The sequence below is a fragment of the Eumetopias jubatus genome, unplaced genomic scaffold, assembly GCF_037043125.1.
Source record: "Eumetopias jubatus isolate StellerSeaLion01/CBP00866 unplaced genomic scaffold, mEumJub1_p1.0 scaffold_2, whole genome shotgun sequence".
Taxonomy (NCBI): domain Eukaryota; kingdom Metazoa; phylum Chordata; class Mammalia; order Carnivora; family Otariidae; genus Eumetopias; species Eumetopias jubatus.
In genome coordinates, this window is record NW_028274808.1 from 66,777,741 (window position 1) to 66,793,290 (window position 15,550).

Sequence of the window (15,550 nt, forward strand, 5' to 3'; positions counted from 1 at the left end):
TCCTAGGTAGTGAAGAATTTTTATATGCATTTTTATGCATAATTATATGTATAATTTTATGCATATAATTTTATATTATATTTTATATTTTATAAAATAAAAATTATATAATTTTTATGCATAAAAATATATGCATAATTTTTATATGCATTTTCTTAAAAGTTTTACAGTTTTATATTCTGCAGTTTAAAATACATTTTTAGTTAATTTTTGTATGAGGTGTGAGATATGAGTCAATGATAATGCCAGGACAGAAGGATAATACATTAACATTAGCAAAAGAGAAAATAGAAACCTCCAACTATGGCTATGACCTTAGAAGTAGCAGGCAATGGAAGGAATTACACAGTCTGAGTAATTACAAATTGGACAATCTCTGCTATAGTCACATATCTGCTTCTTTCTCAGACAACTCATAGATCTCTAAATTCTAATCCCTTAAAAGGACAGAAAAATAAAAGCATTCCTCTTTCTATAATGTGTTTGAGTTAAGGTTTTTGCTGGTCCTGTTTTACTTTTTCCAGGTTTGAGAGTGGATGTGAGGAGCAAAAAGAAGCAAAGAAAAAAAATTCTAAAACTCTATTCTAGATAGAGGTGATATTACATCCTGAGTTAGGAGCAGCTGTTATTTAATTCTTAGATGTAACTTGACAAACAAGATTTTCATATGACAGTCAAAGATGGGAATTTCACAAGAGAATTGAAGAAGAAGGAATACAAAGGAAATGTATCGGTGCAGTATGGGTGAGAAAATGTCGGAAAAAAAGAGGAAACAGCAACAATGTATAATACAAGTATAAAATTAAATGAAAAATTAAAACAAATATGTGTATTACAATTGATATATGTGGTTTGAACTTCTGCTTCAAACTGAATGTTTGGGTAAAAAAAAAAAAATCAGCTATGTGATAATTGCGAGAAACACCTAAAAAGAAATGATGAGACCATACTGAAGATAAAGTGATTGGTCAATACATGTGTAGAAAATAAAATAAATGAAATCAATGGTAATGTACCCATGTCTGCTAAGGTTTTATTTATGCTAAACCCATTGGCTAGAATAAAGAAAAATATTTTCCCATATAAAAAATACAAAGGAAGATATGAGTTAAACACTTTTATGTGCCAAATATATACATTAAAATTGCATCAAGCAAAATAAAAAAAATCAAAGGATTCTTTGATAAAGGTATAATGATAGTGAGGACTTTAATGTATAGTTAAAAAAGAATTTGACAGATTAACTGAATAAAATATAAGCGAAAGTAAAGAAGATTATAGTAACTCAATGAGTATGTCTGAGATATATATGTTGTATTTAGATTATAGAGAGAAAGATGGATGGCTGGATGGTTGTAGCATCAGTGTTGTCATATATATGTATTTTTTTCTCATATATATACATATCATATATATATGTATATATAATGCTGAAATGTAACTGATAAAATTAATATACCATAATATACTAAATTAGATATCAAAAGAATCAGCCTATACCTTACAATGCTTATTTTTAAAATGCCAACTAATAAAATGGATGTTTCCTTTCATATCTAATCAAGCCAGGGCTATCATCTTTTTTTTCAGGACTACCATCTATTATCCATCTCCACTATCATTCAAATTGTTTTGGAGTTTAAACATATAAATATTACAAGATAGACAATGTTTTATATATATTTGCCAATGATATGATGGCTTACCTCTGAAACCCAAGAGATCAAAATCTAAAAGCTTTTTTACTAAAAGAAAATTAGGGCTCATAGGCATTTAACTATTTATGAATATATAAAAAGACATTTTCCATTAACAGCAATAAACAGAAAATGTTAAAAAAGTTAATAGAAAAATATTCAGATTCCAACTAAAGGACTTCAAAAATAATGTAAACAAATGGAACAATATACCATATTCTTATATTGGGAGATATCCTATATTAAAATAATTACACAGATTCTTTAATTATAAGTTCAATTCAATTTCAACCAGAATTCCAAGAATCTGTTTTCCTTTCTTTTCTGTTTCTTTTCTTTCTTCTTTCCTTCCTCCCTACATCTCTCTTTTTTTCTTTCTGCTCCCCCCCTACACACTTCTTCTAATACAAGAATAAATGTGGGGGGGGACTGGTAAAATGGACACTAGTGTGAATAAATTCGTTGTAAGGGATAGCAAAACTAAAATTTACACTAACCAAAGACTATAGTACAGATTCATGAGATGGATAAAATACCAAAATCATTTTAAGTATGAAAATATATGTGTGTGTATATGATATGTAAGATAAAAATAAACACATAAAATGTATGATGAAAATATATATTTTGATTGAAAAATTATTATACACAATGTGATGAAGAAAGGATATCCAATTAGTGCGAATATATTGTTTCATTCTTGAATGATGTATAAAAAATAATATCACTGAAAGAAGATTATGTTTCTTCATACATTATGTAAAAATTTTTTAAAAAATTACCCAGAAATTGTATTGTAAACTAGATTGTAATCTGATTAGAAATATAATTGTGTTGAAAAGGCTAATAAAATTAGGGTGTTAATTATTAAGGAAAATATTTATTTAACTGAGGATGGCAGTGTGTGTATATTTTTCTTTTGCAAGACAAGAAATCCAGTAGTAATAAAAGAGATGTTTCATGGGCTACCGTAAATAAAAATATTCTGTAATGTAATTATTCCAAATACACTAGATAAAACATTTACAACAAAAATAAGGGATAAAGGATTATTGTGCATTTCTCTAGTTGAATAAGTATTCTTATATATTAACAGGAAAAAAATGGGTAAAAGCTATGAACAGGCCATTCATGGAAGGAATCATTGTGGCCAATGGGTACAGGAAAACATATTCAAGTAGCAAACAATGAAATTTGGTATATTTAATATGAGGAATTATTTGCCAAATTTAAACAATTAATAGCATCCATTTCAGGTGAATTTGTGGAAAATGGACCCTCTCATGCAGTGGTTAGTTTTGGGAGAAGGGATTTCTACAAAATGCTAGCATAGTAATCTAACATTCAATTTTAAAATGCATGTCCTTTTCAATGTAGCAATTCTTCTTTGATTCAGCTAATCTGAAAAATTGAAAGCAACAGTAGTGTATAGGTACAAGAATGATTTTTATGCACGATTGTGTATAATAGTTTGAAACTGTGATCCGAGTCAACATTAAAATTGATGAATAAATTATCATACACGCTTACTGCAAAAATCATTACTCTATTAAAAACAATAAACTCATTTACATCTATTGTCCTCAAATATGTCTAAGATATCTAAAATGGAAAAAAATCCCAAGTAATATATAGAGAATAAATTCATACTTGAGAAGCAAATGTGTCCATATAAGCTGTGTAAGGATAGAGGTGAAACAGAGTACATTGAAAGATTAAAACTGGTCATTTCGAAAATCTGGTGAGAGAGGCAATTAATATTTTATATGCCACCTCCTCTGTATAATGTATTTTTAATAATAAATATGCAGTATATTAAGATATCAATAACAGAATAAATTAAATAGAAACAAATTAGAGCCAACATGAATGAGTAATTTCTATTTTGCAACATTTAAATGGTTTCTCTATATACATTATCTCTTTTTCTTTCAAAAATCCTTGAGGTAATTATTACTAATATGGTAAAATTTTGACTGAAAAGAAAAACAGGATTCAGAAAGCTTAAGAAGTTTCTAACTACAGGTGCTGTACATGCTGACCATGGGCCTCAAACTCTGATCAGTCTGGCTTCATGTAGTTCATGTATTTAGCAGATGAAGCAGGGATAGATTCTGATAATAGATCCTGGATAAGATGAAATTATTAGGTTTTGACCAGAGAGAAAAAAACCCATGTCACTGTCCATTAAGTAAGGGAATATTCTAAAAATTATCATATGCATTAAGTCTAAAATAGCATAGTTCTCCTCTGTTGAGAGTTAGCAAGTTTATAGGTATGTCATGAAACAGAGAAGGCGACAAACCATAAGAGACTCAACTATAGGAAACAAACTGAGGGTTGATGGAGGGGAGGTGGGGGGGATGAGGTAATTGGGTGATGGGCATTAAGGAGGGCAGTTGTTGGAATGAGCACTGGGTGTTATATGCAACTGATGAATCACTAAATTCTACCCCCAAATTAATAATACTGTATGCTAACTATCTTGAATTTAAATAAAAACTAATAAACAAAAACAATAACAACAAAAAAACAAAGCTTACTGCTGCTTTATTCAAGAGTGCTTTTTCAGATGAACTATCTGTACATTTTTAGTAAATTATTATTATGGCTTAGAATTACATGACTATCTCTAATTATAGGTAGACTTAATTTATAATTCCTACGAAAAAGCTCATTCTGAAATTAGGAAATTATACTTATAATCCTCAGTGTGTTAGCACTGGTATAACTGTAGATGAATTTAACCCTCAAAACCTACAGATTTTTTTTTTTGCTTTTTAAATTTTTTTTTAAATTTATTTTACAGAGAGAGAGACAGCAAGAGAGAGAACACAAGCAGGGGAGGGTTTATACTTACATCTTAAACATTAAACAAGTTTGCAAAATGTGTCTTGCTTCCATTTCCCTTTCTCTAGTCATGGCAGATATGGCTGATCAATTATAGCTTTTCTATCTCATTGAACCCATGCGTGAGTTTAGGCCACTTCCAATTCGGATCTCTAAAAAGTCCATTTCTACTAATCAATTTGTATTGACTAGTGAAATTGCATACATTTATCATTTCTCCTATTAAGTCTCAGTTATTCTGCATGTAAAAGCAAAACTATGATTTCTGGAAAGCAAAGTGTGTGAGTTAAGACACATAATATTTCAACTTGCCATACATTGTTTCTTTTAATCAATTTAATCCTAGGAAGGGTTTTAAACTTCATAAATGGGGAAACTGAGACTTAGAGAAATTAGATACTTTATCCCTGAGAGCATAGAGTGTTAAAAATACATTCAAATTTTCAGGTGTGTATGTGGTGGGGTTGCTGTAATGTATCTACTGCACACTTCCTGCCTCAAATAATTAATTTGAGATCTCCTGAAACTTTAAATTAAATATATATTAAATGAAGGTAAATAATATCTAAGAAAAAAAAAACAGTATACATCATGTGCCAGACATTAAATCATTTTTTTTTCATTAGTTCTTTCTTCATAGATTTAGAAAAACAGCATTCTATATTATTACCTTGAATGCTTTGGCTAGGTTTTGTTTCAGAGAGCATTTCTGTAAATGATGGCTTTTGACATTTTTTTAAAAATTGGGGATTAAAAGGGCCACTAACTTTAAGGATCAGTAGAATAGATGTAAGTTCATTAAACTAGGATAGACTGCTGTCCCTTTCAAAATAGCTTAAAAAGTTGTGATTTGTTAAAATACTGTAGGATAAATAGGAAGACCGAATAGAAAAATCACAAAAGTTTATGACCATAAGTATGTTTTTGTTAATTTATATTGCGCCTCCAACATTCGTTGCATCCTCTACATTTTTATGAAGGCTGCAATAATGTGATCAGAGAGTTTTGTAATATTGAAAAGAGGCAGTGTGAAAGTCATGAATATAAAAGACTGCTTTGGGACAAAGTTAAAGAGAAATTGATGGCTTTAATAATGTCAGAGACAAAAGACATTGGACAAGCTCAGTAGCATTTAAAATATTTATTAAACACTGTCTGTAATTTTTCATAGGAAAGTTGCTTTAATGACAAAGGAAGTCATAATACAAACAGAACAATCCAGATGCCACTGTGAGTCAGCACTACTTCAGAGACATTTATATTCTTACCCTCAAGCTTTCTTAGAACTTTTCTAACAGTTGCAGCTGTGTGAATAATTTGTGGAAGAGCAGTGATAGACTCCTTCAAAAGAACACAAGAAAATAGCATCAAGAAAAATAATATCCAATGTTTAGTTGTTTACATACCAGTGACCCGACAGTTTACCTTAAATTCATTTTTGTTTTCAGTAGGATTGCAGTCACTGTATTGGGTCAGTGATCTCTGCTTCCTGACTTGAAAATCAGGCTCCAAAGTAGCCAGGTTATGCTGTTTTTATACCTTCTGTAACAGTGCAGCGATTTCTAAAGAAAGATCACAGAATAAAAGTTAAAGGATGAAAAAAGCAGGGCTTAGTATTATAGATATCTATTTTTTTCATTAGATCGTTTCTAATACTAGATTAGAATGATGATTAGATTCTATTAGATACTTCCTAATAATGAGAAAAACACTGATTTATTTTAATACAAGGAAGTTATTATAGACCTTTAAGAAATATATCCACCAACCTTTACTTAGTTTTATATGTATTAATATTATTCAATACTTTATGGTTTTGAGCTGATAAATCTTCACAACTGATTCCATATAGACCCCAAAGTTTCCAGGAAGAAAGATCTAGTAAAATATCCTTATACTAGTTATACTGTATTTTTTTAACTTATCTACCTTTTTGATTCCAAATTTAATGTTTAGTATAAGAACCCCATTTCCATTTTAATTTCTATAACTAGCTAAAAGTATTAGCCTTAAGTATGTATTCTTAGAGCAACTAGTCCTCCATATACAGTATCCGATTACTTATACTTTATGCTCTAAGAACTATTAAATAAATTAAATAAAATTTTATTGTGTTTGTTCAATATAGTCACAAGATGATATTTATCTTAACTGGTTTACAGAAAGAAGTAGTTCAGTTTCCTTGAGAAGTTGCATCCACTTGAGGGGAATTATTAATACCTCTCCAAATTACTATGAATGCACTGATAATTATTTGATCTTTGCATTTAAAAATATAATTTTTCAAGGACCTCAAATATACCTTATATATAACTGCTAAACACCTAATTCAGATTTTATATTTAGATTCTAAGTAGTCAAATTCCAGTAGTTATGTGTATGGGAACATTTATTTTATAATTGTTACCAGATAAGACAAAATGCATTTTTTCCAGTGTTCATTTGGCTAAGTTCAAAACCTGAACTCAATACTCACTCAACATGTTAATGTATAAAACATAGCGTATAAGAGATGGAGAGAGAAAGTCATCTACCACAATTTGCTACACTCAGAAGTTCCTCAATAAATATTTGTATATTATCCTAAAATTCAGAATAAACAAATCATGATTTATGTGTTTCTTAAATTTTATTCATGAATAAAATTCACATATTTACATCCTCTTATATCTTTTTTTTAAGTGACAGAAACTTATTTGGTTATATTTTATAGAATGGTATTGAACAATAAGTAATAATCTCAATTACTTAACGTGATTATATACCTATAAGTACATATTATTATACTATTTAATATAGATATCATTTGACATTATTAGATAATAGTATATCAAATAAACTGCTTCCTGAGTAATTTTGGTGAGACATTGAATATCATTAGGACATTTTCAGTGTATAGACACTAACTTTTAAATATTACCGTTTCCTTAAGATATTGGGAGCCTTATTAAAGATTTTCATGATAGCACACACAGACTGGATTCTAAATCCAATGTGAAAACTCTTTGGTGGTCTTCATCAGTTTCTTTATTCATACAACACTAACAGCAAGGAAAGACAAGTTCATAGAGTGCACTTTCTAACTAAAAATGACTGTAACAAATGGCTTGAAATGTTCTCTGGAGGATTATTGACTTTTTAATTTAAGCTGCCGTCAATCCTCATTTATATTTCATAATATGTATCCCGGGAAAAATAACCTACTTTTAAATGTGTAGCTTGTCACTGAGGTTAAATAGTTGTTATGCCAATCACTTATCCTTCAATTATGTGTAAGTTAAGAGATATTTTTTTCAGACCATCACTTGATAGCGATATACTAAGCATATTATATGAGTATTGTTATTTTTTCAAAATACGATAGTATCTAGTTGGGTATAAAAGTTCAATATGACAAAAATTATTATTCATTGTTTTCCTTTCAGTTCACATGCAAATGTGTCAATAAAGTAGAAACAAGTAGGAACACAGGGAGAAATTGAACATATCATTTGAAAAGTTGTCCTTTGGGGAGTATCAGTGACAGTATAGGTGACCTATATAATATGTACATTTTTAAATATGAATGACGTAGAATCTATTGTTATCATTGAGTCGATTGATGTGCTTCATTTCAAACTAATTTTCGATATATTTAGGTCATCTCAATTTTTTGCCATTCCATAGAATGTTGCACGAAACATTGGTCCTTGCTTTGGCTACAAGTTTTGTGGCAAGATACACTTCCTTCTCTTAAATGTTTATTGAGAGAGTAGTTTTCCATTTTGGCACTCTATATAAGTCCTTTTAAAAAGCTCATCTCCTAACTCCTGAGTTGTTAAGAGATTAGAGATTAGGTCTGAGTATTTTAAAAAAGTCTCTTTACTCCATATCTTATGGTAATGTGGTTTTGCTGGAAGTATATTATCATATCTCTTTAAAAAGTTATTTACTTGAATCTCCAATATAATAAAAAGGTACAAAAAATACCCTGTGCTTTTAGATATATACCAAAAGCCTAAATATGTGCTCTATGTTACCAAGAAAGTATGTGCAGAAATTTTATGAGGACTATTTTTGAAAACATATTTGATATTTCAAAAGGTACCATTCAAGTAGTCATCAAGGCTAAAAGAAACCAGAGCATGGTTTCACTCCCATTATTGTTGTGGATGTTTGTGTGTAGTGCGTTTGTTTTGAATTATATTTAGGAGAGGATGAAAGGATGCAGAAAAAATCTGGTGCCCAGAACTTTGGAAGTTTATTATTTTTCTCTTCCAGAAACTATTAAAAGCAATTCACAAAGTCAAGACCCAGCTTTGATTTGAAAGGATTACTGGGCATTTCTGAGGACCCCTTCCCTCCCTTTGTCTCCATGTTAGAGCTGATATGAGTCTAGTTTAAGATCTCTACTGTATAGCCGAAATGAAAGGGCCAGTAGGATGACAAGGGTATCTGTATTCCTGATTGTGGCTTCAACTAGTCTCTTGGTTTGAGTTGCTTTTATAACTTCAGTAAATCTAGAAGGCTGGCGTTTATTCGTTAGTCAACCTAATTTGTATATACAATGGCAACTCTAGTCGCTAGAAAGAACAGTGGTGAAATTAACTTTGGGCTAGAGTTGAGAGCCTAAAGAGGGTCTCCCTCTGGTCATTGACCTTGCATCTTTGACAGGCATTCCATTGGGTGAAAATAAAAGAGATCACACAGTTCGAAGTATAATAGTTAACCAAGGAGCAAGATGGTCCAGGTGAACATTTCTGTCCATTGTCTTTTGCTAAGATAGCTCCAGCAGAAAATTCTTGCCCTGAGAGCCAGGGTGTTTCTCCTTATTTACCAAGTCATATTCTTACTAAGGCAAATGCAGGGTACATATGTTCTCATGGTCATTCTAAATAACAAATGCTAAAGTGTGAGCGTGAATAAAAGATATGTGTAGTACGGCTGTAATATGCATTTTGAGGAACACTTCATGCTCTACAGTACTTTTATCACTCAACTATGCAAAGGGATATAATGATCAAATAAGGTGAAACCTCTCCTACCAAGAAACTTAACTATATATATTAGCAAACAATAAATTATCCTAAAACTTAGTGGCTTAAAACAACAAACATTTATTACCTTATGAGATAATAAGAGGACAACAGAGGTATGAGATAATAAGTAGAGAAATGAGACAACTAAAGAATTGGAGAACAGCTTAGCCAGGTGGTCCCGGTATTAGACCTTTTCTGAGGTTGCAGTTTCCTTGGAAAATGTATATTTAGGTACTTTGCCCATGTTTTGATTGCTTTTTTTCCATTAAAGTATATGAGTTCATTGTATATTTTAGATATTAACCATTTATCAGGTAATTTGGTTTACAAATAGTTTCTCCCATTCTATAGGTTTCCTTTTCATTATGTTGACAGTTTCCTTTGCTATGCAAAAGAAGTGGTTTGCCTTTTGTTGCTGGGTTATAATAGCTCATTATATATTCCGGATGCTAGTATGTTATCAGATATAATTTGCAAATATTGTTTTATTCTGTGAGTTGTATTTACACTTTGTTGATAGCGTCCTTTGATGCACCTCAAATTTTAATTTTAATGAGGTTCAATTTATTGATTTTTCTTTTGTTGCTTGTGTTTGGGGGTCACATTTAAAAAACCATGGTAAAATACAAGGTCAGGAAGATTTACCCTTGTTTTCTTCTAAGTGCTTTATTATTTTAGCTCCTACATTTAGGTCTTTTGTTAATTTTGAGTTAATTTTTATATATGTTTTGTGAGGTAGGGGTTCAAGTTCATTCTTTTGCATATGGATATCCAGTTGTTTCAGCATCAGTTCTTGAAAAGACTATTTCTGGGTATCTATGTTGAAAATCAATTAACCAAAGATTAATAGTTTTATTTCTGCATTCCCAACTCTATTTCATAGGCTTAAATTTTTTTCTTATGCCAGTATCACACTGTTTTGGTTACTATATGTGTGTGTGTGTGTGTGTGTGTGTGTGTGTCTACTGTATGTATATATATATGTACATATATATTTGTATGTATACTATACACATACTTTGTAGTATATTTGGAAATTGAGAAGGTTGAGACCTTCAGTGTTATTCTTTTTCAAGGTTGTTTTAGCTATTTGGGGGTCCCTTGTGATTCTATATAAATCCGAGGATTAGCTCTTCCATTTCTGCCAAAAGAAAAAAAAATGCAGTTGGAATTTTGATAGGGATTACACTGTATCTGTAGATCAATTTTTTTGGAGTAACGTCATCTTACTGACAATTCTTACCAATTCTTACTATCCTACTAATTAATTATTTCAATTCATAAACACATGACTTTTCATGTATTTAGTTTTTCTTTAAATTCTTTCAACTCATTTTGCAATGTTCAGTGTAAAAGTCTTGCACCTCCTTGGTGAAATTTATTTCTAAATATTTTATTTTTTGGTTGCTTCTGTAAATGTAATTATTATCCTGATTTTTTAAACATGCTGTGGTAAGGAAAAGATTTTCATTTTTTCTCATTTTTATATTCATTTACTTATTTATATAACTGAATTCTTTAAGTCTTATTTAATTCCTTACTTTCTTTATAATTGCTAATTATTTTAGTTCTCAAATTTTCTCATATTTGGCAAATAAAAGTCCCTTTAAGTTAGCTTTTGTATTTTTTTGATGTTTCTATCATCCTTTGAAAACTTTTATTACCAAAACAGGATATCCCAGACTCAGCTTGTATTTTTCCTGGCATAGTCTCAGAATAACTTTTATGTAAGGAAAACTGGCACATTTTTGCAGATGATTATACTTGGAAACTAAGATCTATAGAAATATATATCATTAAAATATATAATTGGCAATTTTCTCATATTGCAATTTTTGGAAAATCAAAGAATATGGCTTACTAATTCAATTTTTTTTTCCCATTTCTTCTTGTAGTTCCTCCAGTAATCCGGGTGTATCCAGAGAGTCAGGCTCGAGAACCTGGGGTAACTGCAAGTCTCAGGTGCCATGCAGAGGGGATACCAAACCCTCAGCTTGGCTGGCTCAAGAATGGAATTGATATTACACCAAAGCTGTCCAAACAACTCACACTTCAAGGTGCATTTTATTTGCATTTTTTCCTCTTAATTGACCATGTAGAAACTTTATACTAAAATTTATAACAGAGTTTACATGATTTGAAAAAAAAAAGGTAGCTGATGCCAACAAAATGTCATGCATATGAAAAAAATATAATTGTTCTTAAGACATTATATTTGAAATAGAGTCTGTTAGTATTTTTAGTTTCTTAAATAACAGTCTTGTCATAATTAATTATATCATTATTATGGCAATAAGTAAAATATTATATTATGTATCTTTTAAATACTTGTCGTATGAATTATAACAGATTTGCTGAGCAGAATAGGTGGATTTCTTCATAGAATACATTCTGAAGGGGTCATTTAAATGTTTACATCATACTTCATAGAGAGTGTCAATAGGATAGAAATTCCTTAGTGGATATTTTGTAGCATACCTTGCAAATGAAGAGAGAAGAAAAAAATGTTACTAAATATGTTTCACACTTACATTGTTTAAAAGGTATGAATGTTATTATTGAATTTTAATACATAAAATATTCTAAGTTTTAACAGTCTAATATGTAAATATAATTATTATACAGATTATAATAATGAATGTGGTAAGTAGAAAACAAAAAAATTTTGTAATGTCAAATAATCTAAATAATGCAAAAGCAGTTGCATATATGTTGATTATACTAGTAAGTTTAAAAATGTATAAATCTTATTTCCACTGTCAAGCGTAGAACATGACAAGTTGTTCTACTGGAGTGAGTATCTGTTGCATGGCATTATATTCTTTATTGTATGCTTTAAATTCTGTCAATTCATGCTAGAAGTGAATGTTATTTCCATTTTTGCATTATTTGTATAAGCATAGACTTCACTTGTTGTTCCACTTTAACAGTGAATGTTCCAATATTTGTTTTTAAATAAATCTTTTGACATATTTAATAACTTATTTTTGCAAGTAAAAAATGACATATGAAAGTAATTGTGACATTTACAACCTAGATCCTATAAATCTCTATATTAATAGAAGTAAACCCAACAAATTTACGTGTTTACATCTACTAATTACATCTTTAGTGCCTATAATCATAGAAAAGGATTGATCTGATTAACAGAAATTAAAGTGAAGAAAGTTCTAATTAGTTTCTGATTTTGTCATCTCTTCCCATTTAATAGCAGTAAACCATATTAGACGAGCATATTATATCTTTGCTTCTAGGAATATACAGAAAGGCACATTTGGGGGGTTGGTTACACTCCAGATTCAATAGTGAAAGAGTGGGGGCCTTTGTCAAGTAGCTATTACCATTTTTTAAAAGTGAGAAAAAAGCTGCAGTTTTGAGAGAATGTGACAAATGAAAAGTGAGTAGGAAGCAGGACCTAAGAGATAAATCTGGGTGCATAGGCATGTTAAATTCCATGTGATGACATGTTACCAAATACTATAGTTGTTTCATTATCCGTTTACTCAACAAATGCTTAGTTAACATTTACATGTGCAGTCCAAGTCTAGGCATGGAGTGAATACGTCAATAGATGGGTTGATATGTTAATGAGAGGCAGCAAAATCCTAGAAGAGCAAAATGTTTAATTGGAAGGCAAGTCAAGATAAATAACACAAGGAGACTAAAAATCAGCAACAAACAAGAGAACAAGGTGATCCTACGGAAGAAGAGAAAGCAAAGTATGGGAAAGAGTTCAACAATGCCAAATGCATAGAAAGGTCAAAGAAAGTCACTGAAATATATTCATAGGTCAGGTGATTAGTTTGGCCTTTTGACATTTAGAAAAAAACAGTATTCACAGCCATCAGTCTTCAGTGGTTTTAGAAATGAGAAGGAGGTAAGAAAGTATAAAAATCTCTCCAGATTTTGAAAGGAGGACAAAAGAAAAGGTAGTTGCTGTTGATGGAAAGGATTAGGACTAATGAAGATATTTTTTTCTTCTTAGATAATGCATCAATTTGGGGAGATACTAGAAAAGAAAAAGATGTGCAGATAATGGAGGTGGGGAAGGATGACCAAATAATTGTAGAAATCAGGAAGAAAAGGGATTTTCCTTGGAAAGAAAGAGAGTTTCCCTTGAGAAGTAAATAAATGTGAAGATGTAGATGGATAGGAAGTTGGCTTTACTTGTTTTCCCAGCTTTGATTGAAATATAAGTGACAGAGTATTGTGTAAGTTTAAGGTGTAAAATGTGATGATTTAATAAGCATATATACTGCAAAATGATTTGGGATTACTTGCTAATTACATGTATGCACTTCATGATTTAAAAACAAGGTCGCTTGCTTAGGGTGAGAAGTTAGGATGGGAAACATCAAACAGAGTAAAGATTTGAACTAAAAACGGAGCAGGAAATGAAAGGCATGTATCTGTAAAGATCAAGTGAAGTGAATACCAAGTAGCACTGAACATCCTGCACACTGAAAACTCTGAATTTGAAAATTTGTAAATTTGCTTATGCAGTCATCTCAATGTACTCAAAAAACAAGATGCAGAGACACTAAGTGCAGAGATATGTCAGTTTATTCTAGTTTTGGCAGTTAGTAAGACATATGTGTCAGAATGATAAATGGATGAGGGAATTGCTAGTTCTGGCAATAGAGTCGAAAACATCTAGAAATGGTTGATTATGTAGAGAAGGAGGAAGACAAAGCATAAAGGTTAGGAGAACATATAACAATATTGAGAAGAGAACATTTGAAGAAGGAATAAATTGACTTTGATATTTCAAAAAAATCTAGAGAATTTAGCTTAAGTGTGTGGGTCTTGAGAGAAAGAATGTTCTTTGGAGAGAGCCATAGTTCATGCAAAACAAGAAGCTGATGCAGGCTTAAATACATCGTTCACTCCTTATCTTTTAGGGCAGGGGTCTGCAAACCTAAGGCCCACAGGCCAAATCTGGGAAGTTGCCTGTTTTGTGAATAAAGCCATTTGGGGGGCTTTGTTTTTGTTTTTAGAACACAGCCACCATCATGTTTTAGAATATTGTTCATGGCTGCTTTCATGCTGCTATGGCAGGGGTGAGTAGCTGCCACAGATACTATATGGCCCACAAAGCATAAAATGTTTACCCAGCCTTTAACAGGAAAACAAAACAAAACAAAACAAAACACCCACACCCCACACCCCAAAACGGCCAACCTCTGTTTTGGAGTAGTGATTCTCAACAATGGATGGGGGCCATGGAGATATGCATTACCATCTGTAAAGTGAGAGAAAGGTTCAGGTTATCTGAGGGGTTCTTCCTCCCCAGACACTCACTGCCTTTCCAGATCCCATTCACATCCCTTGAGAGCCCCTGGCATTCCCACGTTCTTTTTCTCATTAGTTTTCGACCTTCTTTCCCCAAACAGGCGTATGGATTATTTTGTCCCTTATCTGTCTTAAAAAGTCATATTACTTTCTGTCGCACGTGGTGCATGGTATTCTTGTGATTGGATAATATGAAACAAACACACACAGAATCGCTTAAAGAAAGAATGAAAATGAAGTAAAAGAAAAAAAAGAAACCTAAGCAAATGAGCACAACAAACACTGAATTTTAGAGTCTGATAAGTGTCCAGCCCTTATCTTTTGAATTGAGTGATTTCCTTAAGATCATTTTATGAGTCTCTGATTGTGCTTCTGATAATTATGTATTATTTAGGACAATTAAGAAATAATATATATAAAAGCACATTGTTTATTTCCAACATAGAGTTGGTGGTTAATTTTACCCTGGTATCCACATTGGGGAAAGCAACTTGTTATTCAGGGTTTAGCTTAAGAAATTATTTTACCAAGATTTAAAAGTTGAGCTAATTATTCCCTCAATCCTTTGGTTATTATACATTAACTTATCAATTTCCATATTATAATATTCTTTATGTATATTTCTGGCAAAAGACAAATCTTGCAGACAAATCATGTGTTATTATCTTTCCGTTTTCCTTACCTAATAATTTC

General features: G+C 31.1%; 1 protein-coding gene across 3 annotated transcripts in view; it reads left to right on the forward strand.

Moving 5' to 3' along the window:
* Positions 1–15,550, forward strand: part of FSTL5 (follistatin like 5) — a 692,987-nt gene that overhangs the window by 526,819 nt on the left and 150,618 nt on the right. For all 3 annotated transcript variants that reach the window (XM_028104409.2, XM_028104410.2, XM_028104411.1), the window contains exon 8: positions 11,461–11,622. In XM_028104409.2, coding sequence (XP_027960210.1) covers positions 11,461–11,622 — 162 coding nt within the window. The remainder of the gene's footprint in view (positions 1–11,460; positions 11,623–15,550) is intronic.